This window comes from Desarmillaria tabescens (genome assembly GCF_030435595.1).
Source record: "Desarmillaria tabescens strain CCBAS 213 chromosome Unknown EV420scaffold_7, whole genome shotgun sequence".
Lineage (NCBI taxonomy): Eukaryota > Fungi > Basidiomycota > Agaricomycetes > Agaricales > Physalacriaceae > Desarmillaria > Desarmillaria tabescens.
In genome coordinates, this window is record NW_026848306.1 from 1006832 (window position 1) to 1034332 (window position 27501).

The window sequence follows — 27501 nt, forward strand, 5'->3', positions numbered from 1 at the left end:
AATACAAGTAAGAACCTAGCCTGTGGTTTAGATGCATCGCCTGGGTGTTCATCCGTAACAAAAAAAGGTGAAGCTTAGCCGGGTAATAATCATGGCTTTTGCTAGCTGATCTGCAAAAGGATATCTGCATCTATGCATTAGTCACAGGCAATATATCAAACTACGCATGTACCGCGGTTAGTGCACGAAAAATGATCTACTGAGTGGTCTACGCAATCCGGACCACACCCACTGGCATCCTACTCTTTTTCAGCTACATCATTCTCAACTTGTAACGCAGGCACTTCGACCGTCGATATCGGTCCCGTGAACCAATTTCTCCCGCCATATTTCGGAAAGTAAAAATAGACGATCGCAAGTATCAAAACACCGCCTGAAAGGTCTGGCCTAAAACGCGCTGGATCGTAATCTTATTAGAAGTAACCTACCTTGTACTACGACAGCATAGTTCATGTTACCTACTCCGGGAGAAGGAGTAGCAGGAAACATAAACACGACAGCCATGAAAGTCATCCAGGCGACGGCAACCGCAGTAATTGGGAGACTCTGGAGATCTGTTAATCACGTTTAACGAGTAAGCTTAAAATGACTTACCAAAGGACCTAACCGAAAAGGACCTGGCTTGATTCTCTTGCCTCCAAGAAACCTCGCTGACAACGGGATACAAAATGATAGGTATTGGGCAGTCACGGAGAGTAAGAAGATCGCTCCAATGGCATTGCTACCTGTGAATGCAAGGCATCCGAGTAGGAGGGACCAACATGTTCCAAACCAGATGGCATGGGTCGGTATCCTAGTTTGGGGATCGACGTAGTACACCCACCGGGACAGCGGGAGACCTCCGTCTTGAGAGAAGGCAAAGATCTTGTTACTTGCAGTCAGTGCGAGTGAATGCGACGCAAAGTGAAAGCTTTGCTACCTGCCTCGAGGCTGTCATCGTCTACATCCAAGTCAACGTGAGTACTTGGGCTGAGCATACTGCGTCCACATACTTGATTCGTACCCATGGCAAACCTGGGGATCGGCATCAGATGAGAGGATAACAAGTGTATTTGAGATGTTTACTGTGTCAAGATGACGAACGACCACACGACAAGAGTGCCGGTCTTCCCGAAGGAATTGAACAATATCTAATCAGCCATTAATTCATCGGTTAGCAAGCCGTCTTCTATAGGACCCGTTGAATACCTACCGTGGCCATGGGCTGACCGATGGGACTATCAATGATACTTTGGTAATCTTGACCCATACAGAAGACTAGCGCGATATTCATTGCTTTGTAACAAGGTTCGTAAGCTGCCGGCACCGTGGTAAGTCAATCGCAGAAACCTACCCCAGCCGAAGACGGTAGCAGAGAAGATGGAGCAAATTATAGTCATTGGAACGGCTATGCTAGCATTGGCTGCTTCCTCACTCATATGGACGGGAGCATCATAGCATCCTATAGTCAATCAGCCAAGAGGGAATTTTCACAAGAAACATGACGCACCAGCACCCCATAAGGGGGTTAAAAAGCTAAGGATAAACGCGAATCCATTCGGCCATCCAGATACTAGTTGACATTATAAGCCAATGAAATTTCCCGCGTGAAAACGAACCGTTGGTAAAGTCCTCAAAAGCAAATTTTGCATCGTTTCTGAATTCCTCGGGAGTTGCCACTGGAAGGCCTATGATAACTACGCAGAACAACCTGTAATATAGAGATTTATCAGTAGACGAGTAGGAACATAGAAAGAGGCTAACAGAACATTAATTATCACTACAGCCGTTTGCAATCTAGCCATAATACTCGAGTTGAGGGTGCATATCAGGCAATGACCAAGGATGAGGGCGCAGTATAAACCGCTTTATAGGCTCGTCAAGTCCGTTAGGTGGTGATCAGGTAATAGCTCACAAGGTTTGAGGCATAGTCGCCCGAAATTTGAGGTCGGACCCAATACTGACTGCCGCCATAATTTGTATGGCACATCCCCAGCTAATACTTGTATTACTAGCCACATTACTGATAGTGTTGGAATCTATCTCGAGTTAACACAGGCCACCGGATATAGGATTGAGGACCTACACCCTACGATCCAACATAAAAAGCCACGCCATTTCTCCAACGAGAACATAAACGTCCAGTAATAAAGTCCACCAGATGTTGGCGCTGCAGACGCTATGTCTCCAATGGCGAGGGTAATTGTAGCAATGAATATCGAACAGACAGTCCACTGTAAGAAAACGAATCATTATTCTAATTACTGCGTGTAACTAAGGGAGACTCACTCCCCAGACCATCGCAAAAGCGCCTCCATTGGGGATGGAGAAAATTAGCACAGATCTGTGTAGTGAATGAGGATGCTATCTTGTATTACTAGATAAAACCCACTGACGAGAAGGAAGGCACGATCCCAATAAGGCCGAAAGCAAATCCGAAAATTTCTAGCGGTTTGAAGTGTCTCTTGAGCTCTGATCAGAGAAGGGTGTGGGCTAGGATGGGTACGTAGCATAGTTGGTCTACCTTGTTTATATCCAAGACGAGCAAGAAGTCCCTCGTCACTCTCTGCCGTCGAAAGGGAAATCGTCTCTGTGGTTTTATCTTCCTCCGATAGCATGATAGTAATGAGACTTCGGAGTCACAAAACAAACGGTCCTCAGTCATCTATAGGACGCTCAGGACCAGCTTTATGAGATGATAGAACCATGATCACTGGGAACGAAGAGTCAGTGCCACAGATCCGATATCCATGGCGGAGATTAGCTAGCTCCGGGAGCATCGTTGTAATACAAAATATATGAATAGTGATTGGTCGCGTTAAAATCTGGGGAAAAGCCTATGCATTCATAATTGAGACGCACGAGGCCAGGCCCCAGGAGAATGGCCTGTGTAACATGCCAAAAACATCCGCGAATTCAGGCAAAGCGTTACGTACGATGATGATTCTTCAGATCTGGGTATTATTTCATCCGATTTGTGGTATGCACAACACCTCCCGGGTTCTCAACGTTAGTCGGACCCAATCCCCACATTGCAGCCCTTTATGGTTTATAGCCATGTTATACAATTTAGCTGGCAGATGCCAGAGCCGGTTGACCAGATATCGAGACATATTCTGAGGTAGGACTAGCCATCATAGGTCAGGATACAGATATACCACCCGGGTGCCTGAGTTATGAAGTAGCCCGCAGAAAAATTTTCTCCACACTGTTGCTCTGTCTTGAGAATTTTGCTTGGAAAGGTAGAAGTCAGATGATATGGGTTGGGAAGAAGAAAACAAGGTTGACTACATCATTGAATTTCAAATTTGACCGTCGTTAAGCATTCACGCCGAAGTCAATCCCGCGTAGCACCGCCACCAACGCATTTCAAGCTTTGATTCTTCTTTTCAAGTAGCATTGGAAGGAAAGTATCCCCCGTTGCTGGAAACTCCGGGAGAGTAAAACACCATTAAAAGTGCATCCTGTTAACTTCCTAAAATCGAAATTTTTCGCCGGGCGAAGGGGCTTATGCTCTGAGCTGCCATGTCAATCCAAGTATACAGTATACGGTAGCCTCTCATACATCTCTCCGACAGCAGTAACAGGTGTGGCTGCCGTTATAACTACCGTTCAGCCTTAAGTAGTCAAGACATACACCGCGGACGGATTCTCATATCATATGAAAACATTGAACACACGTATCATTTGGGATAAGTCATTGGCAACGTATCCAACTACGCATGTATAACGGTCGATCCACAAAAAATGAACCACTCGGTCAGCGCAATTCGGACCACATCCACTAGCATCTTACTCTTTTTCGACTACATCATTCTCAACTTGTAATGCGGGCATTTCGACCGTTGATATCGGCCCTGTGAACCAATTTCTCCCGCCATATTTTGGAAAGTAAAAATAGACGATCGCAAGGATCAGGACACCGCCTGCAAGGTCTGTTTTAACGTGATGGATTGTAATATTAGAAGTAACCTACCTTGTACTACGACTGCATAGTTCATGCTACCTACCCCAGGAGAGGGGGAAGCAGGAAACATGAACACGACAGTCATGAAGGTCATCCAAACGACAGCAACCGCAGTAATTGGGAGACTCTGGAATCTGTTAATCGCCTCTAACGAGTAAGCTTAGAACGACTGACCAAAGGACCTAGCCGAAAAGGACCTGGCTTGATTCTCTTGCCTCCAAGAAACCTCGCTGACAACGGGATACAAAATGACACATATTGTGCAGTCACGGAGAGTAAGAAGACCGCCTCGATGGTATTATTACCAGTGAACGCAAGGCATCCGAGTAGGAGGGACCAACATGTTCCAAACCAGATGGCATGAGTTGGTATCCGAGTTTGGGGATCGACGTAGTATACCCATCGGGACAGAGGAAGACCCCCGTCTCGAGAGAAGGCAAATATCTTAATTGATACCGACAGTCAATGCGAGTAAATGGGACGGGAAGTGAAAGCTTTTCTACCTGCCTCGAGGTTGTCATCATCTATGTCCAAGTCAGTATAGTATCTGGTGCCAGCATACCGCGTCCACATACTTGATTTGTCCCAATGGCAAACCTAGGGATCGGCATCAGATGAGGAGATAACACGTGGAGTTGAGATGTTTACTGTGTGAAGATAACAAATGACCACACGACGAGGGTGCCGGTCTTCCCGAAGGAATTGAACAATATCTAATCAGCCATTAATTTATCGGTTAGCAAGCCGTCTTCTATAGGACCCGCTGAATACCTACTGTGGCCATGGGCTGACCGATGGGACTATCAATGATACTCTGGTAATCTTGACCCATACAGAAGACTAGCACGATATTCATTGCTTGGTAACGAAGGTTCGTGAGCTGCCAGCGCGGTGGTAATTCGATGACAGAAACCTACCCCAGCCAAAAATGGTGGCAGAGAAGATGGAGCAAATTATAGCCATTGGAACGGCTATGCTGGCATTAGCTGCTTCCTCACTCATGTGGACGGGAGCATCAAACGCTCCTACAGTATATCAGCAAGAAAAGGGATTTTCATGAGAAAAAGAACGCACCAACGCCCCATAAAGGGGTTAAAAAGCTAAGGACAAACGCAAAGCCGTTGGGCCATCCGGATACTGATTAAAGTCGTGAGCTAATGAAGACTTCCAGTATGAGAACTGACCGTTGGTGAAGTCCTCGAAAGCAAATTTTGCGTCGTTTCTGAATTCCTCAGGTGTTGCTACTGGAAGACCTATGATAACTACGCAGAACAACCTGTAATATAGAGATTTATCAGTAGACGAGTAGGAACATAGAAAGAGGCTAACAGAACGTTGATTATTACCAAGGCAGTTTGCAATCTAGCCATGATACTTGAGTTGAAGGTACATATCAGGCAATGACAAAGGACGAGAGCACAATATAAACCACTGTATAGGCTCGTCAAGTCCGTCAGGTGGTGATCAGGTAATAACTCACAAAGTTTGAGGTATAGTCGCCTCAAAAGCGAGATCAGACCCAATACTCACTGCCGCCATAATTTGCACGGCACAACCCCAGTTGACACTCGTAACGCCAGCCACATTACTGATAGTGTTGGAATCTATCTCGAGTTAACGCAGGCCACCGAATATAAGATAGAGGACCTACATCCTACGATCCAACATAAAAAGCCACGCCATTTCTCTGGCGAGAACATGAACGTCCAGTAATAAAGTCCGCCGGACGTTGGTGCAGCAGACGCTATGTCTCCAACAGCGAGGGCGATTGCAGCAATGAATATCGAACAGACAGTCCACTATAAGCAAAGGATCGTTCCAATTACTGCGTGTAGATGAGGGAGACTCACACCCCAGACCATCGCAAAAGCGCCTCCATTGGGGATGGAGAAGATTAGCACAGATCTGTATGCAGTGAAAACGAACATTAATTGATATCCCGAGATAAAAAACCCACTGACGAGAAAGAAGGTACGATCCCAATAAGACTGAAAGCAAATCCGAAAATCTCTAGCGGTCTGAAGTGTCTCTTGAGCTCTGAATAGAGAAGGGCGTAAGTCAGGATTGACACGTAGTGAAGTTGGCCTACCTTGTTTATAACCAAGACGAGCAAGAAGTCCTTCGTCACTGTCTAGTGTCGAAAGGGAAATCGTCTCCGTGGTCTGATCTTTCTCCGATAGCATGGCAACAATGAGAATCCACTAGTGACATCAGTCATTTATAGGAAGCTCGGAGTCCAATATTATGAGATGATAGAACCATGGTCACTGGGAGCGGAGAGTCAGTGCCACAGATCCGATATCCATGGCAATCATTGGCTAGCCCCGCGGTGTCGTTATAAGAAAATATGTGATTGGTCGCATTGAAATCTAGAGAATAGACTGTGTGACATGCCAAAAGTATCCGGGATTTTAGGTAAAGCGTTACGTGCGATGATGATTCTTTGGGTTTGCGTATTTCATCCGATTTGCGGTATGCACAACATCTCCTAGGTTCTCGACTGTTAGTCTGACCCGATTCTGACATCCGAAGCTTATCTGTACCGCTTGTTCCTCTAGGCATTATAGGTGAGAGTACAAATATATAGGTACCTCAGCAACATACCTGTCCGCAAGAACGGTATCTCCCCAATGTTTCTCTGGCTCGGGATTCTGTTCAAGGCCCATGGTAAGCAAACTGTATTTTAGTTTGACAACCTATTGACTTTCACTCACGTTATTCTTGGTCTCTTTCGCAGTCACATCGACCGTCGAGACGGGTCTTGTGCACCAGTACATTCCGTCATATCTCGGAAAGTAAAAATAGATGGCGGCAAGGATTAGGACACCCGTCGAGAGAGTAGAAAGCCTCCATCTCGGGAGAAGGCAAAATATGTGGTTCTGAGCACAAATGCGGGCGAGACGGGGAAAGCAAGATGTTTAAGCTGCCTGTCGAGAACATTGACGCCGCGTGATACCAGCATGCGGACTTACGTTACCTACACCATTGGCAAACCTAATTGTTGATATCAGATGAGATGATAAGGGTTCATAGACTCAGTAGATTTACTGCGCCAAGATGATGAACGACCTACAATCAAAGTTCCGATCTTTCCGAAGGAGTTGAAAAATATCTATGAGTAGATTCGCTACGTTCGCAGTTTGTGAAGTCATTGATTACGCACATAAGCCATCCAGAAGCCAAGGTTTCGAGAGTGATGGGGGGACAAAACCACTGTAGTACTTATCCGACCGATAGCATGAGTGAAGTAGGCCTATTGGATCCGATATCAGTGGAGGCGGTTTGCTGGTCGAGATGAGGACTCAGACTTCTGTTGTTCTCGGGTGAGTGCCACGATGTTTGAGTGTATCGGGGAAATACATACTGTGATACAATAAGCCGTAATGTAAAGAGAAACGACAGCTCCTCAGCGCCTCGCGCTTTTTGTAACATGGTGGTGGTGTTACCGGCGCCAGGTCCCAATAAGGAACGGCCGGGTCCACAGCCCTGACATAGCGAACCATGCGCTGTGGCTGCCAGCAACTACGCGTCGACCATCACATGATCTTATCGAGGCTTCCCTTCCTGAGCCTCTCATCATTGACACTATCGCTCTGTCCGAGAGTCGTCCTAGTCATCTATCCTTCCTACCTCCTCGTTTTCTTTTGCAGATGAATTGGTCTTTCTTCTTCTCGAGCGATGCCTCCAAAGAGCATGAAACTGAAGTCGCCAGCGTGTTGTGGTCTCCAAAGGTTACCGACGACCTGCAGGTCAACAGGCCAGTTCTACAACGAAAACTGGACGCAAGGAGTATTGCTGTCATGGTTGAGAGAGGTAGAAGACTTGGTTCGGGATGTACACTCATCTCTGGGCTTCTGTCCTCGGCCAACGAGATCTTGGTTGCAGCTATCCGAAGGTATCTGAATAACACTCGTCAGACATAGCCACTTTTCTCCGTCCTAGGTTCACAGTAATGCAGAAGAACAAGAGGAGGGCTGTCAGAGCTTCCAGTATCTCGTCGAGGGGAGGGGCTCCTAGAACACTATTCTTCTCGTCTCCTCGTCTCCCGACCACGTCCCGTAACGAATGCGTCATGCGAGCCGACCCTTCCTTAGCGAGAGCGCGACCGAAGATGGCCAGGGCGACGCGACTCCAACAAGAATCATAAGAATCCGTGCTGCATTCCTTCATTGCGAATGTTACCTCCGTCGTTAGTCCATCACCATCGTCGTATCCTACCGTTATTGGGGGCGTCACCTCCACCGTTGCCAAGACTGGCACTTCGTCTTCTAGTTCGTCTTCTACCATATGCAGCGAATTTAGGGAGTGGTTATATACGCTCAACGAGGCTCAAGCTGAACACAGGACCGGTGACCTGACCCGCTGCCGCGGTTGCTCAAGCACTGGCTGACCAGTGTGAATTAGAGCATTCTGGCTCCTCTTTACGGAGGTGCTTAATTTACTTTCAAATTGGTGACTACGGTGCCAAATCGACCGCTCTGACAAACAGTTTTGGCCCTTGACGTTGTTCCCATATCGACCATGGTGCAGATGTGGACTGACGAGATTTGTACGTTCTCGTCCTATGTGTTCCTGTGGATGCGTATGCTTATAGGGGCTAAATGATAGCCGGATACGACGCGAGAGCTCTTCCGTAACCACATTCTATACAGATGGTGTGAAAATCCATAGAGAGCTTGGATACGATTATATAAAGCTTGAGTGTTCCTACTCTTACATTGAATGTGGCATGTGTTTACTTCGTCGTCATACGCTGCGCCAACCCAGTGTTCAATTCTAGGACGGAGTTCTTTACGAACTGCGATTCCACTGGAAGCGTCGAAGAAAACTGAGTGCTCAGTATTTCGCAGCTGCTTTGGATGTACCACCGAATGATTTGTTCATACATGACTTGCGCCAACTACCGCAGGGTATGTTCGAGTCTTTCAATGAATCTCCAATTCATGTGTTATTCATTCGTAATATAATATCAATATTCACATTGTAACGTTGTGCATGAATATTGAACGATCCGGTTAGAATACGAGGTTGGCCGGGCCCGATATATGCTGAAGTTGAGACCTCATCTGCTAGGACCTTATCGTCTTTTCATCTGGACCATCCTTGACATGTGCCGGAGGTACTTCGACCGTTGAGACCGGTCCTTTGAACCAATACACTCCGCCATATCTAGGGCAGTAGAAATAGATGACGGAAAGCACCAAAACGCCACCTGCAAGACCTCCGTCAACGCACCAAATCTCATCAGAAGAAGCTGACCTTGCACAACGACTGTGTAGTTCATATTGCCGACGCCGGGAGAGGGAGTAAGAGGAAACATAAACACGACAGTCATGAAAGCCATCCAGATGACGGCAACCGCTGTAACCGGGAGACTCTAGGTTACAGAGATTGTATTAATCACTATCGGCCGATATGCGAACGGAAAATGGCTGACCCAAAAACCTAGTCGGAAAGGGCCTGGTTTCGAAGTTTTGCCGCCGAGAAACCTCGCAGACATCGGTATAGAATATGACACGTATTGTCCAGTAATTACGAGCGAAAAGACTGCTCCGATAGCATTCTCACCAGCGAAGGCGAGAATTCCGAGGAGAAGGGACAAGAAAGTCCCAAACCACACAGCGTGTGATGGGGTCCGAGTTTGAGGATTGACGTAGTAAATCCATCGAGAGAGAGGTAAGCCTCCATCTCGGGAGAAGGCAAAAATCTGTAATTCGGAGCATCAGCACGTTTGGGACGGGAGAAACCAAGTTACCTGTCGAGAGCATGTGGTCAACTATACACCCGTCAGTTTAGAGGCCGCGTGACACCATCTCGGGGGCTTACTATGCCTGCACCGATGGCGAACCTAATCGTTGATATCAGATGGTATGATAAGAATTCTTGGACTCGGGATATTTACTGTGCCAAGATGATGAACGACCATATAATGAGAGTTCCGGTCCTTCCAAAGGAGTTGAAAAATATCTACCAGTAGATTCGTTACATGTGCAACATGGCTTAAATGGGAATGTTACTCACAGTGGCCATAGGTTGGCCAATGGGGCTATCAATGATACTTTGGTAATCCCGTCCCATGCAGAAGACCAGTGAGATGTTCATGGCTTCGTAGTAAAGGCTCATTAGCTGTCAAGGAACGACGGTGGTATAGTGGCAGGGAAATTTTACCCCAGCCGAGAATAGTAGCAGAGAAGGTGGAGAAAATGATAGCCATTGGAACGGCTACGCTGGCATTGGTTGCTTCCTCACTCATATGGACGGGAGCATCAAAGCATCCTATATATATCAGTTAATGAGACAGTTGCACCACAAGTAGGACGCACCAACGCCCCATAAAGGAGTTAGAAAACTAAGTATGAACGCAAATCCGTTGGGCCATCCGGACACTGGTTGATATAATGAGCCAATGAAGATTCCCTGCGCGAAAACCGACCATTAGTGAAGTCTCCAAAGGCAAATTTTGCGTCGTTTTTGAATTCCCTGGGAGTCGCTGCTGGAAGACCTATGATAATTGCGAAGCACAGACTGGAACAAGAGGAGTTTTGGGGACCAAAAGATTGAAAATAAAAAGCAACGTACAAAACATTGAGTAATACGAAGAAGATTTGAAAACGAGCCATAAATCTAGGGTTTATGCTACATATCAGGGCATGACAGAGGAGAAGCGCGCAATATAGTCCACTGCCATATGGATTTTCGTCAGGCCCTTAAGTCAGTGAATTGAGAGATAACGCACAAAGTCTGGGAAATGGTTGCTTCAAAAGTCCGATTGGATCCGATACTAACCGCCGCCATGATTTGTAGAGCACATCCCCAGTCAATGCTCGCAACGCTAGCCACATTACTGATGGTATTGGAATCTACTTCAAGTTAGTGCCAGCTGGTTGCAACGACAATTCAAACCATACATCCCACAATCCAACATAGAAAACAACGCCATTTCTCCGACGAGAACATGAACGTCCAGTAATAGAGTCCGCCAGATGTTGGTGCAGCAGATGCTAAGTCTCCCATGGCGAGGCCAATTGCAACAATGAATATGGAACAGACAGTCCACTAGTGGTGAAGCGTCAGAGTCTTTGATATTTCCTGTAAAAGAGTGTTACTTACTCCCCAGACCATCGCGAACGCGCCTCCATTAGGGAGGGAGTAGATAAGAACAGATCTACGTGATACATGAGATAGCCGTCCATAACTAGAATCCATAGACAGAACGTACGACAACGCAGGTGCGATGCCAATAATGCTGAAAGCGATCCCAAAAATCTCTAGTGGTTTGAATTGTCTCTTGAGCTCTGGATTAAACATCGGTAGGGATCAGTATATAGCGACGAGGGAATTCTGAAGCACCTTGTTTATACCCAAGGCTAGCGAGTAAACCCTCATCATTGTCCAAGCCTGTTGAAAGAGAAAGCGTTTCCGTGCGGTTATCTGGGTTATCCTTCTCGGGCATGATAGACAAGACTGAAGGGTCACAGGGCAGACGAGCTTTCACGTCCTTATTTATATAAGTTCAAGGTGCGACGTGATGAGAAGATAAATCAATATTTGTCCGACCAGCAGTCGAAGCGAAGAGGCTTATTGAACCCGATATCAGTGGAGGTGATTTAGCCCCGGAAGTGCCGTCATACTAGATTTCAGGATATGTAATTGGCGGAGATAAAGGCTTGGATCTGTTCTCTGTGAATTGCCAGGGTATCCATGATTAAAGGCGTCACATTTACAGAGGCAGAACATACTGTGATACACTGGGCCCTTCGTCTTCATATCTGGTTATTTCTTCATTGCCAATCTATGAAATTCCCTCCACCTCTCTTCTCATCCGTGGATCCAGCCGAGTGCTCGTCCTTTAGTCTCCCACTCGCTCTTGAAGGTCCTCATGTCGTTTATGGGGGGAGCTCGCGGTCCAGTTGGGGAGTTTTGTGCTTCGGATGACGAAGTTTATGTATACTTCGTCTATGAAATTTCATATGAAGCGACGATAGGACATCGATGTGAAACCATCGATATCACAAGGGCTTCAAAGGTGGCGATTCTGAAGGCGACTTCGAGTCGATTGAGCTCCATCATTCATTTCAATAATTCGGACGGTCCGGTCAATGTCCGAGGTAGACTAGAATTAGTCCATCCTAGACGTTATCCTTGTCAAGACATCCATGTTACCTGACATTCAGACTCGCTATCGAAATTACCTCGAGAATCGCTGACTCCAGTGAGCCTCAATATTGCAGGTCACGGACTATTATATGGTCGGTTGAGCCAAAAACGTTGAACTTTCGATCTGTGCTCTGAACAATGACGCTCCATGATTATGTTTACAGACGAGAAAATACATACAGCGGTACAGCAAACCATTCTTCTTCCAATTCTATCAATCATCCTCGATTCATTGTGTTCCCGGCACCTCTCGGGTTCTCATCAGTGAACCTAGCCCAATTCTCATCTTTAAGCCTCTTCTCTTCTGCTTTTGCTTCTCCTTCAACCATGCCATCCATTTCGGAATCCATTGTTAGTTGCTCGGATGATGTTGGTGTATTTTCCGAGCCAGGTCTGGGAAGCATATATCATTATAAAGGATGGAAAGCCATAGCAACCGACGCACCCTCCTCCAGAAAGGATATTACCTCGCTGTCTCTCTACCTCAAGATACTGGTCGATAGTCATTGTCGGCAAGTTGTATCCCGGTCCGAAAACTTGTGCCTGATGGCGAGCACGATCAGACGCGCCGGAAGGGAGAATGGTGAATGGTCGAAGAGGCTACATAGCATAGTTAGTGTGATACGTTCAAGTTCGGTGGATATGCAGACCTTTCCTGTAGGATCCAGCAACGGTCCGCCACTCGGATTAGGTTTCGGGGCATCCAACTTCCACATGTCCTCGTCCTGCCTCTCCTTCTCTTTATTCCTTGAATCGCTATCGTTGGGCCTTGGTGAGTATGGAAGTGGTGGAGGTGCTGTCTTCAAAAGCTGCAGTTCTGTATCGATATGGGCGAGCTGAGTCTTGGAAAGAGAGAAGAAAAGACGTAAGAGCAGAAGGGTTGTTTCTCGCAGCACTTCGTCATCTTCATCATCGTCTCCAGAGGTAGTTGCAGAAGGCATGAGGGAAATTGATGAGGATAAAATCGGTGGTGCCAGACGCTGATTCTTCAGTGGGCCGCTGCCTTCTGCGTTTGCGAATGACCTAAACGAACGTAAGCGTCGATATATGCATTACAAGAGTAGCACACCTCTATTCTTGTACGCAAATCCTTCTCATGGCGGTACTGCTGTATCTTCTGCTCTCGCTTGCTTGCAGCGTTGGCGCTGTTACGTGAAAACAGCTTCGAGTCTCCTTCTGTAACTATTCCGTAATTCTCCAAGCTTGAGCAGTACGTTTCATAGTGACTCTTGATAATGCAAGTCAGGTCGTTTCAAAGAAAATACAGAAAGAGACATACTTGAGCTTGGATAATGGAAACAAACCGATCTTCCCGCTCCGTCGTCCGTACGCGACCCTGTACTTCCGCACACACGTAGGGCACGGTGAGGTAGATCAGATTCTGCGTGGAGATGTCCTCAAGTGTTTCGTTGCTGCTGAAAAGGGCGAGGTCGGCTATTCGAGCTTGAATTTCGCGGAGATCCTCTATGCATGACTTGACGATATCCTACAAGAACATTATTTTGGGTTCGGTCCAAGGATGCTGAAAATAAACACCTGTGTTGAGTCTTCAATGGTGGGAAGGTCGTAGGCATCGGATGCCGTGGTGAGTACTCGGGCGTATAGCTGGGGCAAAGGTGTGGTCATAGTAGCTAGGTAAGAGACAGCCTCGATCAAAGCTACTCAAGTAATCGCCACGATCACGGAAGCAATGAGGAAGTTCACTTCCAAAAAATTTTCTATACGACATTTGTTACATATACCAAGATAGATGTACTAGATACATTTAGGCCCAATGTTGAAGAGCTTGTACAGGTTTTATACTACGTGTCCGTCGTTTCAATAATATCGGACAAGAACGTCCATAGCGACTCCGTGTTCTTATAGTCATGATGCGTGATGCTGACGAGCCATCGTTCTTTCTTGACCGAATCCAACAACAACCTCTCTTCAGACCCCGGGCGGTAATGCGATGCCCATTCTGACCAGATCGAAAAGGCTTCATCCTTGAGAGGTTGTAAGGACTTTGCCGAGCTCATTAACAAATGGACATACCTTCCACGAAAGGAACGATTCGCGTTCAATAATCGTCGTCTGTATGATCTCTTGGCCCGTAAAGACGCCCCAAGTTACCGCATTTCGTCCATCATCAGGTATATTGCCTCGGTAGTCTCCCTAAGACAATCTTCAGCGATATCCAAGCCAGCGAGCTTCGACCTACCGTCGAGTTACCAGCAAACCAGTGTACCCACCCTTTCCCGTTATCTGTTACTTTCTTCTCGATGAGGTCCAGGTCATCTTCAGTGCAAAAGAACTCCACAAATCCTTTCTGAAATACGAATCCAGCACGAGGGCCCCATCCGAATATCTCATCGCTCGATGGCGCACCATCAACGGCGGGTTGCGATCCCACTGTCCACCAGCAACGTTTTGTGAGTTTCTCCAAGTGTGGAAGAATTGTCAGCGATTCAGGAGAAAGTGGCGTGGGCGAGAATGGCGTCGTTGGTATCTTCGAATGTATATGATCCAAGAATATTGTAGTTAGGTCGTCAATAGTCTGCGGGTGTCTCCAAGGGCCCAAAGTCTAGTATAAGGCTCAAAACAAGGCTTCTTACATTTCACTATTTCATAACTCACTATATTTCCGACGTTGCCGTATGGATCTTGATCGCCATACGCCGGACTCTTGAAGTCACCGAAACGACCGTTGGGGAAGTCATCCCATGTAGCGGCATTGTTCAACTCTCCGCTACCAGCTTCGCCATCGGTGGTGGATATAGTAGCCAATCCGTACTTTGCCGCCCGGCTTGCGGAAGAGGGTGTGACAGATCTACCGTCATCGTGGGGGCCTTGCTATTGTTGAGACGTCAGGAAATTTCTAAAAACAAGGGAAAAGACAACTACCTCGATTAACTTATTGTAAGCGGGAGGGATGGTGCCAGCCCACTGCAACGACTCTAGGACGCGCTGTACACTTTTTTCAAGGTTAAGGGTACTAAAGTGCACGCCAGGAACCTTTCCTTCAGACGTCAGTCGTCGTATCATGTTGACGGCTAGCTTAACACCATAATCTTTAACAAGTTGGTCGTCATGCTGCTATATGATTATAATTTCTCTGGTGCTGAACAAGTGGGTACACACCTTAATGGGATCCAGATCTGACATGATAAACGACGGCACACTTGTCCCACAAAGTTTGATTAGCCGTAAGAAAGATGAATAGGTTTGAATCGGCATGATGCCCGGGATGATTGGCACGTTAATACCTACGCTGCCTCAGCTTTAAATCTCAAAAAGAATGTCAGACAAGGACAGAGACCTTTCGCCCGAACTTTCTTCTCCCACCGAAGGAATTGGTCTACATCGTAGAAAAGTTGAGTGACAATGAAATCGGCTCCAGCGTCTACTTTTGCTTTCAGATACTCAATTTCGGCATCCTCATCATGGAGGCTGTCAGGGTGTCGATCCGGGTACGCTGCAGGCATCATTCAGAAGGGAAAGAAACGCCAGGAAAGATCTGACCAGCAACGCCAACGCAAAATTGCGACGAAAATTGAGGCGACGAACGAATATAGGAAACAAGATCAATACCGCGTTGAAAGCGAGGATCTATAGGAATCCACTCCTCCTTCCCCCTCGGTGGATCTGCTCATCGATTAAATTTGACGTGACACTCCAGGGTCGTACATGACGTACCGCCGCGCAAAGCCAGTATGTTTTCAATCTTCCTGTTCTTCGCGGCCTAGTATCGTGTTAATTTTGAGGGAAATTGTAAAAAAAAAGCATGGTGCATACTGCCAATGCATCATCCACCATCCCTTGCATCATATTCGTACATGTAAGGTGAAGGATGGTGTCGATATGGTATTCTGTCTGTGCCAAGCCTGCGAGATCCAGACTGCGATCTCTGGTACTACCTCCAGCTCCCCAAGTAATGCTGACTGCCATAGGCCTCAAATTTGACAGTCTGGATATGCGAGAAAGGAGGTTCTCGAATCCCTGTTAAGACCGTACAAGTCAGTTCCTAGCGATGGCGGATAAGGAGAGGACCATGACTTGATCCGTTCTCGGTGGAAAGAACTCGAAGAAATAGAATGGATGAGGTCCATCGTGCGCTGTTATTTTGTCAATGATTTTCATCCTTATGATGATGGTGGTCAGAAAATAGGGTGTATCGCTGTAATAGAAATGTTTTCCCACGTACGTTACATATATCACGTGATCAGCCACAGCTTCTTCCTGTCAGTGTCACGGACTGCACGAAGGCTTCCTTTGTTCAGGTGTTGCCTTTGTTTGCTTCCGGTATCTGTATGATGTATCGATAACGTCCTTGACGGCGCTTGATGTGCATCTTGCCTTTGTTTTCTTCTCAAATCTGTCCTTCTCCTTCGATCTGGACCATTCGCCATGAATATCGCTTTGCACTATCTTCCAACGACCGTCAATGCATGGGACGTGACCAGAGCACTGGCCGAGGTCCTTCATTCCGACGAGTTTCACCCTGTACACGAGAATGAACGTCCGCTCAACTTCAAGGTTGAGCTGAACCCGAGTAAAATGGGCGGTGTTCGCAACGACGGTACCGGCATATTACAACTTCCCACAGAGGCCATTGGCCGAAAGTTCCTGGGATGGGCAAAGGAGACTCCTATACGGATTGAAAACAAGAAAATTAGGGTGTACCCGAAGGGCCATGCCCGCAACTATGTCGCCTTAACGCTGCAAAGGACGCCCTTTGTCAATCCCGATATCGAAGAGGAGTGGGAGGATAAGTGCAGGCAACTGGATCTGAGGATCCGTATTGACGCCGTTCAATTCGGCGCGTATTATCGCCCTTCGTATCCCACTTCCCCCAAACAGCGGCTTGCATCGCGTGCGTACTCGATTGAGTGGGAGCGTGACTACGCAATGAACAGTGCCGCTTGGTTGAAGTTCGAATACAAGCACAAGCTGATTCGTATCACTGTCAGTCACTCTCAAATTTATAATACCGTGACCATCCATAGATCTGATATCGTCCTTAAGCTTGGAAACGAAACCACAGAGAATGAAGGACAGACAATTGCCATCAGTTTCTCCAGCATCAACAAGATAGCCATCGGTTATGATGGCAAACCTTGTACGCCCTTTTAAAGGCCGGGCCCCCTAGTGTAATAATTCTCATATTTCTCTTAGATATATGCTTCGACACCATAACACCTCCCGTTTTTGAAGCCATCGAGTTACATAGGTCGTTGACAGGCGACGACAGGATGGATAATAGAAAGTACAAGCACCGCATCGATTCTCTCCATCCAGGGCATGCAAGCATCGCACCATATGCCCAACATCTACGATTACTTCTTTACAATGATCCGAATTGCGATGTCATCGAGACATTCAAGAACCTCTGCGCCGTAGCCGGGATAGCGACCAATCTTATCATCTCTTTCACACGACCCTGGAACCTAGAAGCTTCCAAGCAGGGTTTCTTCGAGCAAAAGCGACTCTGGAAGCTGCGAAAACACATTCAGGCCTTTAGTTGGCCCATCGCGTTCCAACTAGAGTTATTACTTCACAACTGTCTGCTCCTCACACCCGATGTTGAAGCCCTCATACCCCTTGTGAAAGAAGCCTGTCGCCAGCATCCTAGTCAGAATGATGACTACGTTGGCAGTCTCTTGCGGAGCTATGTCGAAGCTCTAGATAATCGTGATGCTCGCGAATCTCCCCTGAACTGCTTCAACCGTGTCAAACGGGAATTCTTGTACCACAAACAAAAACTTTCCTCGGGACATTTCTTGTGCTGCCATGTCACTTTTTCACCCACTCGCATAATTCTGGAAGGCCCTTACGCTACCCAATCCAACCGGATTATCAGAAAGTATGCCGGATATGACGATCATTTTATTCGTGTGGATTTTCGTGATGAAGATAGACTGTCATATCGGTGGGATCGCGCCGTTGATGGAGCGTCTTTCGTTCGCAAGCGAGTGGGTGACACCTTGAAGCAAGGTTTCGAGCTGGGTGGTCGAAACTTTGAATTCCTGGCCTACTCTTCTTCAGCACTACGTGAGCATGCAGTATGGTTCATCAATCCCTTCCGATACCAGGACCCGGACACTAAAGATATAATTCATGTTGACGCAGAGTACATTCGGCAGTCTATCGGAGACTTTAAGGGCACAGAGCTTATGACACAGCCCTCCAAGTGGGCAGCGAGGATTGGTCAGGCTTTCACTGCAACAGATCCTTCCGTCAAAGTCAAGCGTCATGAATGGACAGAGATGCCTGATATGGGAACAAAAGAGAATTTGGCCAAAGGTCAATACTTGCATACTGATGGCGCGGGCACAATATCCAAGTCTCTGGGAGATGAGATCTGGGCATGTCTTTGCAAAGGCCGACGAGATCACGGTGAAAAGGCTGTTCAGCCTTCTGTCGTGAGTGTCCTACTGCTAGTTTTATGATGGTGCAGTGCTGAATGACGCCGGAAGTATCAAATACGTTTCATGGGATACAAAGGCGTCGTTGCAGTTGATCCTGAACTTGACCACGACCCTAACGGCATCAGGATGAAGCTGAGGCCTACTATGAGAAAATTCGAAGACCCTCGATCGACGGAAGCAGACATAGAGATTGCTCGGGCTTTCGATAGGCCTAATACTTCCTACCTCAACAGGTCAGAAATTTCTCTGTAGCTTTCGATCACCGGATGCTGACACCCTACATTGAGGCCGTTGGTAATGATATTGGAGGACAAGCAAGTTAGAAGGGATAGTCTCCAGGAATTGCAGGATAACGCGGTCGCTGATATTTTGACCGCCGATGACTCGATGGCCAGCTTCATCGCTATTCTCAAGGATCACTCCTTAGGCTCCCAATATCGATTATCATATATACTTGAAAAGATTTCTGCCCTAGGCTTTGATCTTCACCCCCAGGGACGTACTCCTAGCATCGATACACCCTTCTTGGAACAACTACGTCAAGTAACAAAAATCGACCTATTGCGAGAAATCAAACATTCAGCCAGAATCAAAATTCCTGAAAGCTATCTGCTAGTCGGCGTGCCAGATGAGGGGCCTGCGTACGAACAAAACGGTTATAAGGATGTTTTCACCTTGAAACAAAATGAAATATATGGTCAGCCACTGATATTTGCGCGCGCGCGTTGATATTCATCTTGTTCTACATTACAGCTTGCGTCCAGAAACATCCCGGAGAAGAACCAGAGTGGATTGTCGGTCCTTGCACCATATCTCGCAGCCCAGTGGTTCATCCAGGGGACAGTAAGTACCTATCAATGCTTCAGCGACATTTTCTGATACCGATCAATAATAGTACAGCAAGTTATAGGCGTCAAGCCCAAGGATAACATGTTCTGTGCGTTTCGCCATATCCGCAACGCGGTCGTCCTCCCATCCGTCGGTAGGTGCCTTCTGGTCGGGCCGATACCAGTATCTGATAAACTCTGTAGGTGAGAGATCCTTGGCGTCAAAACTTGGTGGTGGTGACTTGGACGGGTTCGTCGCGATCTTTCCAGAACTTTGTTATTACTAATCGCTACCTATAACCAGCGATATCTACGACGTTATCCCCAACTCAGATCTCATACCTCCAGTGATTAATGAAGCGGCGTCTTATGCTAGCGCAGGGACTTATGTCGCTCGGGATGAAAACGGTGAACCGAGAGAATGTGATGTTAATGACATCGCCGATTTCATCGTTGAATACATCAACTCAGATGTTCTGGTGTGTTTTCGTCTCGACAGGAAAGTTATCCGTCTGTTAAACTTTCCTACAGGGTCTATTGTCAGATAGATTGCTCGTTATAGCGGGTGCGCTTATCAAAGATATACCTACCATGTTATCTAACCTTCTTCGCATAACATAGATCAGTCGTCTGTAAGTATATTTCACGTGTTCGACCGTTGCCGCCCGCTTACCTTTATCTCAGGAGGGAATTTATGACAAAGACTGTGAATGGTTAGCAGGACTTTGCGCTCAGGTCGGTTAGGCGTAGTCATTTAAGAGTCCTACTAAGACTGTTTGTAGGCCGTCGACTATCCCAAGCAAGGGATTCCCGTTGACATTGATGATGACAACCTACCGCGCACGCTTATTCGATGCAAACCTGACTGGCATGCTGCTGAGGTGGTCGATCCGCGCTCGACAGACTATTATGAATCAACCCGGGCCCTTGGACACATGTTCCGCTCTATTAAATGGACGAATCCTGAGGCACTGCCCTCTGACACGCCTACCTCAGGTAAACACCTATCCACGGACCCATTGTCGAAAGCACTCCAGACTTACATTCAGCACCAAATTTGGCCATACATTGAACCTGACGGCATGTCTCCTGAAACGGCAAGTCTCTTCCGCCAGTATGAAAGTGAATTACGGTACATCAGCGCCACGCACACGCTCTCGAACACACCGGGGATCAGATTGTTGGAAGCCGAAATCGTCGTGGGGACGATTCTAGCCAAGTGCACGCAAAAGAGGTGGAGGAAAGATCGTACGTGGCGCATGCGCGGTCACGCTTCGCAGTTGATGAAGGACGTGAAACAAGGCTTGATGCGTCTCACCGACGTTCAGCTTGAACTGAAGGAGGTAATACCCACAGAGACGTACCGTGACGCACTTGAACGTGCATGGCTTGCCTGGGACTATAGCCTTCGGCATTCGGACGAATTTGGGGCGAAGAGCTTTGGGTTGATTGTGTTGGGAGTGATATTTGAATGTCTTGAGAAGCTCAATGTCGACATCAATCCTGCTTCTGCATGAAAGCTCTCACTGTATCTGTAGTCTCGTATGATTTGGTTGTATTCAGACTTCTATACCGCTTCGCTATCGTCAATCGTGTGTAATCAAGTGTTTCCTGGACTGAACTGCGTCTTGAGACCCCACATACCCCACAATGCTTTTGTGTCAGTTCCAGGATGCCAAAGCCCCCACGTAATAGCGTAATGGTTAAGGACCAGATCCAGTTCTTCCACCTCGTCCAGGAACTCGAGAGTTGATATCCTGCATATTGATGAGCCAAGGGAGTAATGTCTGGCAAAGGTAGAAATTCACCTATTCAATTCTGTTTGTTCGATGTATTGAAGCCGGATGTCTCGAAGTGTAAGTGCCCGAGCGGCTGTATATCCAATGCTGGTGAAACGAGTGGGAAGCGTTTCAACGGTGGAATATGGTTCTGCCCCGGGAAGAGAGACATTGCGTGCCTGGAAGAAGTATCATTAACGTTTGGACACAGATATATAAAAACAACGTTACCTTGAGGTTGTCAACCATAACGCGTCCAAAAGAGTCTTGAAGACCAAACATTTCATATACGATAGTTCCAAGAAGACCGTTGTCGCCAGACTGGGAGAAGTAATGCAAGAACCACTTGAGAAGAGACGAGGAGGTGGATGGTGACATGTATACAAGAACACATTCGAAAAGTAAAAGTGTCGGGAGTGAGGGCGAGAGCAGAGGTTTCGAGTTTTGTGTTAGAAGAAGACCCAAGGTCTCTTGCGGGGAGAGTCTAAGGTCGGCAGGTAAAAGGTGGTACTTGGAAGCATGGAGAGCAGTTCCTCCACCAGCTGACGCAGGGTAAATATGTTACAGAATGCGATAATGCATAGGACCCACTGACAGACTTTAACATCAGCTGGGTTGCCCAAGACAGCGCTCAACTGTTTACTCTTCCGGATCGCCATCGCTTTCTTACTTGTTATTTCAGGGAAGTCAATCTCTATATAGGTCGATAGGGCATCCTTCTGAGGGCCTGCCTACTGACCGATCTTTAAGCATACAAACTTCGTCAAAATGTCTCTCACGTACCGCAATTCGCCAATATCGCGTATCACTGCCCGCCCCAAGGCTCACAATCTGGCATTGTTTCCCTTCATCGTGGGACAGAGAGAGCCACTGATTGACAAGATCATCGATGGCAGCAGTGCGAACGTACGTTCCAATATTGATCAGAGGTGGCCGAGCAGGGTGGGAAGCGAGCACGAGGAACAAAGTATTGAATGTATGGATCGCTAAGATATTGCTTTTGAACTGCTGATAGCTTGGCGAGCGCAGCATCCGAGTCGGTGGAACGTATTGAGGAGTCTGCATCGGTGGAAGGTGGTGGAAACATAGATCGTCCAAATTTGGTCATCTCCGCCCTCGAGAGTGTTTCTTATGAGATAATCTATCTGACCATGTAAACAAGATGCAGACCTGTGGTATTTAATTAGAAAACTCGATTCCAGATGCTAAATTCCCCCGGTTTTGATCACTCACAAGACCCAAATACGACAAATAAGTTTAGAGAATTATCCACCTAAATAATATTATGACAGCGACCGAGCAGGTGTCCGTTTGCGTTTCAATATATGTAAATCACTACCGTTCCTTTCTCCTCCACTAGCTCTCGCCATATCGCATCTGCATCTGTCGGAATTTCATCCACAAGTTTCCGAGGCGTCTCGAGAGCATAACCTCCAATCTCTTCGTCGTTTCCAGTATCAAACACAAATTCTGATGGTTTTATGTCCTGCATCCACTTGAATACGTTTGTAGAAGTGCCGCTCTTGATACTGATCCTCATCTTCTTCTTCAGACAGATCCTCTTTGCTGCGTTTTAAAGGTCTGATACAATCAGAGGAAGAGGAAGCAGACGATGTAGTAAGGGCGGGAACGCGGGAATCCGATTTCCCTGAAGCAAACTGCGGTAGATCACGGTAACTTTCCGGCAGCTCTCGACCAAAGTCTCCTGGCCGGCTCCCTTCGTAGAACTTGAGTGGCACCAGAGCATATGCTCCCCGAAATAATCGTAGGAGTTTTAATACTATAGTTAAGTAGACGGGTGCTTCAATTTCATAGCCGCTGTAGCGAGAAGCAAGCGCCGCCACGAAGAATGGGTTCGCTCTCGATGTAACCACAAGATCATTGAATGGGTCAGCGAAGGAGACAATTTCCCCAGAGGAAGATTTGCCAAATATCGGGCCACTCAGGCAAAGAGGTATTATGGTGTATTCATACTCATTCGCAAGAGGACACACCTGGGACGCAAATTAGACACTCGTGTGGAAAAGGACGTTGAAGTCTACCTCATAAAAGGGTATGCGGCTAGGAGCATTCCTCTTGAGGTTGCGATTGTAGCAGTCAACGATACGGTCAAGGGTTTCTCCCGTGGGAGCCAAAAGCCAATGAGACTCTTTGAACGAATCGAGCAAGGAATAATTCACTATAAAACATTTAGAAGCAGTCGGAATGGCTGTTAAAGGGACATACACCGCAAAGTGTTATCGTCCGTCTCAAAATACGCGTTGATGTCACCGCGCTGAAGACCCCAAGCATGTTCTAGGCCATCAAGCTAAGCAGAATATTCAGAAAAGGATGCCACCATAACCAAGGAGGGCTTCACTTCTCGAGCAAAGGATGTGGACTGGATAAGCGGTTGAGACGCTAGTAGATACGGCGACGATGCAGTAGCCTTAAGGAGTTCGAGAGGAAGACGTTCCGGCATAGCGTTATACGAGGAAGAAGAGGCAAGGAATGGTGGATGGCGTAGATTGACAGGATTCAAATTAAGGGATGTAACGATAAACAGTTAACTGTGCCATGATCATGTGATCATCTTTCAACGATCAGCCAGATCGGCCACTGACAACATCTCTGAGGCCAAAGACAGTGAACAGTGAAATGTCAAATGGATGTCTTCGAATAAATCTTCCGGGGGGTCCGAGCGTAGGAGCATGTTCCATAGGAAGGTCATCGACCACGGTTTGGCAATCGGACATGAATGCGTCTGCAATGGCGGGAAATGCTGTCTGCTGTCTGCTGTACATCTCCTGATTCCATGGCGTAGAGGATCAAGGGCTCTGTTGCGTCGAACTCGGCATACTCGCCCATGCGACGATGGAAGTTACTTACATAGGAGGGAGATATCCACGTGCTTCAAATAGCTATCAACAGTTTTTGAAAATTCGCCCTTCGTACAGCCACCACGTGAATCCCAAAAGAGGATAATGGCACTTGAGCCTACGCGTGCCACGAGTCAGCTCGTCTTGACCATGTCTGCCACTTTCCACCATCCTGCGATTCTGCTCCGTCACTGCGCACGCCAGCCCCAGCCAGCCCCTTCCAGGACCGCCGACTTCCTCCTCAGGATCACGATTCACGAAGCCAATCAAGTCGGGCCAGTCCCAGTCCAGCGCGCCAACATGCGCTCTGCAACGTTTACACGCCGCCGCCTCCCGTACCTCCATCACACCGTCAACCAGGGGGTGATTTTGTTCAACAGGGGTGATGCTCCTTTGCTTATAGATAGTATATCTTAGCTAGTGTTTCGATGACTCGGCTTAAAGCCGCGCGCCACGCCAGTCAAGCCGAACGAAGTCACGCCGATGTTGCCGAATGACTTCGGCAAAGTCACACCACAGTACCGGCTCGGCGCGGCTTAGCGCGACTTGAAGTTGCCCGAGCTTCGACTTGAGTAAAAAATACCGAAATGCTATTTTAGGTCGACTTTAATTTTTCCCGCAGTTTCTCCGAAAATTTCTGGACTATTACGTTACCTGAAAATCTACTGATGAGCCATTTACCTAAAGGAAATGCATGAAGTCATAGCTTGACCGGCTGGAGCGGCGTGACGGCAACTTGGCTTCGAAGCTATCAAAAATTATGACTTGGTGAAGCCGTTGAAGCCGAAGCCGAATGAAGTCGCGCCGAGCTGCGCCAAGTCACGTCATCGAAACACTAATCTTAGCTAGGTTGAATAAATACTCTTACTTTTTACTACAAGTCCTGTTGTATATGATTTAAATCTTCTGTAAATTGGTAAAAATTCATCCTAAATTCAGCATTGTTATAATTCCTACTAAGTCAAAATTTTGAATGAGTGGCTTGCACGCGTGGAGGACCGAATCCACGTGGATAGCGCCTCAGCCGAACCAGCTCATTGCGTGACTTCCTTTTCAGGTTGTCACATCACGGTAACGGAGGGCGAATTTGAGGCAACTTGCTATCAACAGTTTGTCAGCACCGCCACCTCGGCTTCTAAGTTTCTCTACTCCCTTCATGGCTGCTCTCGCTGCGTCAGTCTTTTGCTTTTTCGGTATCGCTCTCCACTAAAACGATTCACTAGGCTACTTCCAAAACCTGTTTATGAGGCCGTCGTCTCTGACGATGAGGAGGACATCGTTCGGCCGTCTGCCCCTTCACAGTCGCAACAAGTAATCTCTACACGCATTCCCGTTCCGCCGTATGGACAGCGCAAAGGATGGAAACCCACTAGACCGGAGGATTACGGTATGTTGCACTTTTTGGTGATTTTCTCGTACTCATAATCCGCCAGGCGATGGCGGTGCGTATCCGGAGTGTCATGTAGCACAATATCCATTGGAGATGGGCCGGAAGAAGGTGCGTTTCTGCCCTTTGTTACGAAATAATATTTCTCATCTCGTTCAGGCTTCATCAGGGAACACACTAGCATTACAGGTCGACAGTGAAGGCAACGTTCGTTACGATGCAATTGCCCACCAAGGACAACGACCCGACAAGCACATTCAATCTCAATTCAAAGACCTTGTTCCCTCTTCTCCACCGAAAAGACCTTGAAGACTCAGACCGCACAATGGACCGCCCTTCTGAAGAGGAAGTCCAGGCGACTGCCGACAAAACGCGTGCGGCCCTTGAAAAGCTCGTCAACGGAAAAATCAAAGCTGCACAACCTAAAAACTGTTCCAGATAGTCAAGGGAGACGTCAGTTCATACGTTACACACCGGGACAAGCAAAATGGAGATGGCTTGAAGCAAGCGGATAATAAAGATGTCGGAAATTGTAGAGGATCCTCTGGAACCGCCCCGCTTCAAACACAAGAAGATTCCTAGAGGGCCCTCCCAGTCCTCCTCCCCCAGTATTGAGGAGTCCACCTAGGAAAGCCACCGCTGCTGAGCAAAAGGAGTGGATGATACCGCCATGTATATCAAACTGGAAGAACAACAAGGGTTTCACTATTCCACTTGGATAAGCGATTAGGCTGCAGATGGCAGAGGTCTACAAGACTGTTCGTATACTATACTGTTCATTTCATCTCTTGGCTAATCCCACTTAGATTCATATCAATGACAACTTCGCCAAGTTTTCAGAAGCACTGTTTGTTGCCGACCGACATGCACGCGAGGAAGTCCGGCAGCGGTCGCTCATGCAGCAGAAACTGATGCAGAAAGAGAAAGCCTCGAAGGAAGAGAACTTGCGTATGCTGGCACAACGTGCTCGAGAGGAACGTGGCTGGTGTTGCTACCCAAACCAACCTGCTCAGGGCCAGGCGGCCTATGAAAGCCTCTCTGGCCAACTATGGAAGCGACAGCGACTAGCGATTCCGACTCTAATGATAGTGCTGAGGACGAAGACTGCCCGAAGAATACGTGACGAGATGCGGCAGGAAAAGAGACGGGAACGAGAGCGGGAGATGAGGATGAACAACATGGGTGCAGAGCAACGCGCTAAAGCAGCTTGCTCGTCAGCAGAATCGGGATATATCGGAGAAGGTCGCTCTCGGTCTTGCAAAGCCGACATTGTCCAAAGAGTCTATGCTGGATTCACGGTTATTCAACCAAGAGTCTTTGTCGGGAAGCTTCGCTGACGACGATGCGTACAATCTCTACGACAAACCTCTGTTCCATGGCTCTACCGCGGCTGCAGGCGATATACAAAGCTCGAGGCAACATTGCAGAGGGCAACGATGACTCGTTCGGTGGTGGTACTGATGAGGGCATTGGGAAGGCTTTGGACAATGATCGGTTTGGCCTGGGTCAAGTGCGGGTTGGGTTTGAAGGTGCTAACGAACAAGAAGTTCGGGAAGGCCCGGTGCAGTTCGAGAAGGATACCGGTGATGTGTTTGGTCTCAACCAGTTCTTGGATGAAGCGAAGACTGGTAAAAAGAGGGGGCTGGATACTACAGCGTAAGTGGTAATAGCAGTAGGTTTCTGAGCTATGCTAACATTTTCTTTTGATAGTGGTGGGATCTAGAAAGCGGCAACAGCTGGAGAAGGCTTCGGAGAGGGAGTAACTGTATTTTTCGACCTGATGTAGTTTTAGTTTTTCTATTAGTACGTTTATTCTCCTTCGCATACACATTAGCCCATTATTTTATCAAGGTATATCTGTTTCAAGTACATGCAATCAGTCATAAGCTGCTTCGTGAAGGGCTTCCATTTTCTGCCCTGTAGTATCATATGATAGACCACTTCAGTTATCCTCGAAGGGTTTGAGCCCCCAACCACAAGCAGCTCTCTTGGTTTCTGGCAAACTGAAGAATTCGTAAAAATCCATCTGAATGGCTTGGCGCAAAGCTCTGGCGGAATTTGGTGCAACGGTGCGCTCAACGTAACACCTCTCTTCCTATGACCATTGACACATGGGTCGATGAGCGGGCATGCGCCTCGCA

At 47.4% G+C, this 27501-nt stretch overlaps 10 protein-coding genes across 10 annotated transcripts; 2 read left to right on the forward strand and 8 right to left on the reverse strand.

Moving 5' to 3' along the window:
• Positions 1-62: 62 nt before the first annotated feature.
• Positions 63-2735, reverse strand: EV420DRAFT_1107599 (APC amino acid permease). The gene is made up of 17 exons (XM_060465867.1): positions 2504-2735; positions 2376-2451; positions 2269-2323; positions 2066-2213; positions 1895-2018; positions 1744-1845; positions 1599-1690; positions 1490-1552; positions 1334-1441; positions 1193-1275; positions 1066-1130; positions 993-1014; positions 924-940; positions 824-864; positions 595-725; positions 429-546; positions 63-373 (listed from the first exon to the last, which is right to left on the reverse strand). The coding sequence occupies exons 1-17, from the start codon at positions 2595-2597 to the stop codon at positions 240-242; spliced, it is 1473 nt and encodes a 490-aa protein (XP_060335092.1). The 5' UTR covers positions 2598-2735; the 3' UTR covers positions 63-239.
• Positions 2736-3425: 690 nt separating this feature from the next.
• On the reverse strand, positions 3426-6371 carry EV420DRAFT_1107509 (amino acid transporter). The gene is made up of 18 exons (XM_060465866.1): positions 6036-6371; positions 5908-5983; positions 5797-5851; positions 5598-5745; positions 5427-5550; positions 5276-5377; positions 5131-5222; positions 5021-5083; positions 4864-4971; positions 4722-4804; positions 4595-4659; positions 4522-4543; positions 4450-4470; positions 4121-4390; positions 3956-4073; positions 3776-3905; positions 3545-3695; positions 3426-3494 (listed from the first exon to the last, which is right to left on the reverse strand). The coding sequence occupies exons 1-17, from the start codon at positions 6127-6129 to the stop codon at positions 3677-3679; spliced, it is 1590 nt and encodes a 529-aa protein (XP_060335093.1). The 5' UTR covers positions 6130-6371; the 3' UTR covers positions 3426-3494; positions 3545-3676.
• Positions 6372-6729: 358 nt separating this feature from the next.
• EV420DRAFT_1520027 (uncharacterized protein) lies at positions 6730-7475 on the reverse strand. Its single transcript, XM_060472135.1, has 6 exons — positions 7311-7475; positions 7286-7287; positions 7110-7199; positions 7020-7058; positions 6928-6940; positions 6730-6873 (listed from the first exon to the last, which is right to left on the reverse strand). The coding sequence occupies exons 1-6, from the start codon at positions 7376-7378 to the stop codon at positions 6765-6767; spliced, it is 321 nt and encodes a 106-aa protein (XP_060335094.1). The 5' UTR covers positions 7379-7475; the 3' UTR covers positions 6730-6764.
• Positions 7476-8854: 1379 nt separating this feature from the next.
• EV420DRAFT_1107833 (APC amino acid permease) lies at positions 8855-11629 on the reverse strand. The gene is made up of 16 exons (XM_060465868.1): positions 11297-11629; positions 11166-11241; positions 11057-11111; positions 10855-11002; positions 10683-10806; positions 10526-10627; positions 10380-10471; positions 10270-10332; positions 10115-10222; positions 9968-10050; positions 9849-9913; positions 9773-9794; positions 9702-9722; positions 9384-9653; positions 9206-9323; positions 8855-9158 (listed from the first exon to the last, which is right to left on the reverse strand). Exons 1-16 carry the CDS (start codon positions 11397-11399, stop codon positions 9016-9018), a joined length of 1593 nt encoding a protein of 530 aa, XP_060335095.1. The 5' UTR covers positions 11400-11629; the 3' UTR covers positions 8855-9015.
• A 692-nt stretch (positions 11630-12321) lies between these two features.
• Positions 12322-13761, reverse strand: EV420DRAFT_1729325 (TAP42-like protein; the record flags this gene model as incomplete). Its single annotated transcript, XM_060479890.1, has 6 exons — positions 13640-13761; positions 13383-13589; positions 13171-13331; positions 12754-13126; positions 12549-12703; positions 12322-12496 (listed from the first exon to the last, which is right to left on the reverse strand). Exons 1-6 carry the CDS (start codon positions 13727-13729, stop codon positions 12322-12324), a joined length of 1161 nt encoding a protein of 386 aa, XP_060335096.1. The 5' UTR covers positions 13730-13761.
• A 50-nt stretch (positions 13762-13811) lies between these two features.
• Positions 13812-16245, reverse strand: EV420DRAFT_1520054 (methylenetetrahydrofolate reductase-domain-containing protein). The gene is made up of 11 exons (XM_060472136.1): positions 16139-16245; positions 15878-16081; positions 15779-15824; positions 15605-15727; positions 15402-15557; positions 15224-15348; positions 14987-15175; positions 14720-14935; positions 14304-14666; positions 14138-14257; positions 13812-14088 (listed from the first exon to the last, which is right to left on the reverse strand). The coding sequence occupies exons 1-11, from the start codon at positions 16220-16222 to the stop codon at positions 13906-13908; spliced, it is 1809 nt and encodes a 602-aa protein (XP_060335097.1). The 5' UTR covers positions 16223-16245; the 3' UTR covers positions 13812-13905.
• Positions 16246-16330: 85 nt separating this feature from the next.
• On the forward strand, positions 16331-20873 carry EV420DRAFT_1520057 (RNA dependent RNA polymerase-domain-containing protein). Its single transcript, XM_060472137.1, has 13 exons — positions 16331-17047; positions 17108-17201; positions 17258-18504; positions 18559-18743; positions 18798-19207; positions 19264-19353; positions 19406-19492; positions 19542-19587; positions 19642-19816; positions 19869-19902; positions 19959-19969; positions 20022-20072; positions 20120-20873. Exons 1-13 carry the CDS (start codon positions 16490-16492, stop codon positions 20852-20854), a joined length of 3723 nt encoding a protein of 1240 aa, XP_060335098.1. The 5' UTR covers positions 16331-16489; the 3' UTR covers positions 20855-20873.
• On the reverse strand, positions 20874-22319 carry EV420DRAFT_1520069 (leucine carboxyl methyltransferase). The gene is made up of 6 exons (XM_060472138.1): positions 22080-22319; positions 21899-21985; positions 21711-21846; positions 21347-21657; positions 21146-21294; positions 20874-21094 (listed from the first exon to the last, which is right to left on the reverse strand). The coding sequence occupies exons 1-6, from the start codon at positions 22221-22223 to the stop codon at positions 20938-20940; spliced, it is 984 nt and encodes a 327-aa protein (XP_060335099.1). The 5' UTR covers positions 22224-22319; the 3' UTR covers positions 20874-20937.
• Positions 22315-23994, reverse strand: EV420DRAFT_1520071 (uncharacterized protein). The gene is made up of 4 exons (XM_060472139.1): positions 23475-23994; positions 23342-23423; positions 23158-23294; positions 22315-23109 (listed from the first exon to the last, which is right to left on the reverse strand). The coding sequence occupies exons 1-4, from the start codon at positions 23574-23576 to the stop codon at positions 22573-22575; spliced, it is 858 nt and encodes a 285-aa protein (XP_060335100.1). The 5' UTR covers positions 23577-23994; the 3' UTR covers positions 22315-22572.
• A 1135-nt stretch (positions 23995-25129) lies between these two features.
• Positions 25130-27123, forward strand: EV420DRAFT_1618700 (SKIP/SNW domain-containing protein; the record flags this gene model as incomplete). The annotated part of the gene is made up of 11 exons (XM_060475378.1): positions 25130-25146; positions 25197-25360; positions 25407-25471; positions 25520-25639; positions 25707-25801; positions 25865-25954; positions 25977-26059; positions 26098-26118; positions 26204-26631; positions 26757-27016; positions 27084-27123. 11 exons carry the CDS (start codon positions 25130-25132, stop codon positions 27121-27123), a joined length of 1383 nt encoding a protein of 460 aa, XP_060335101.1.
• Between the last annotated feature and the right edge of the window lie 378 nt (positions 27124-27501).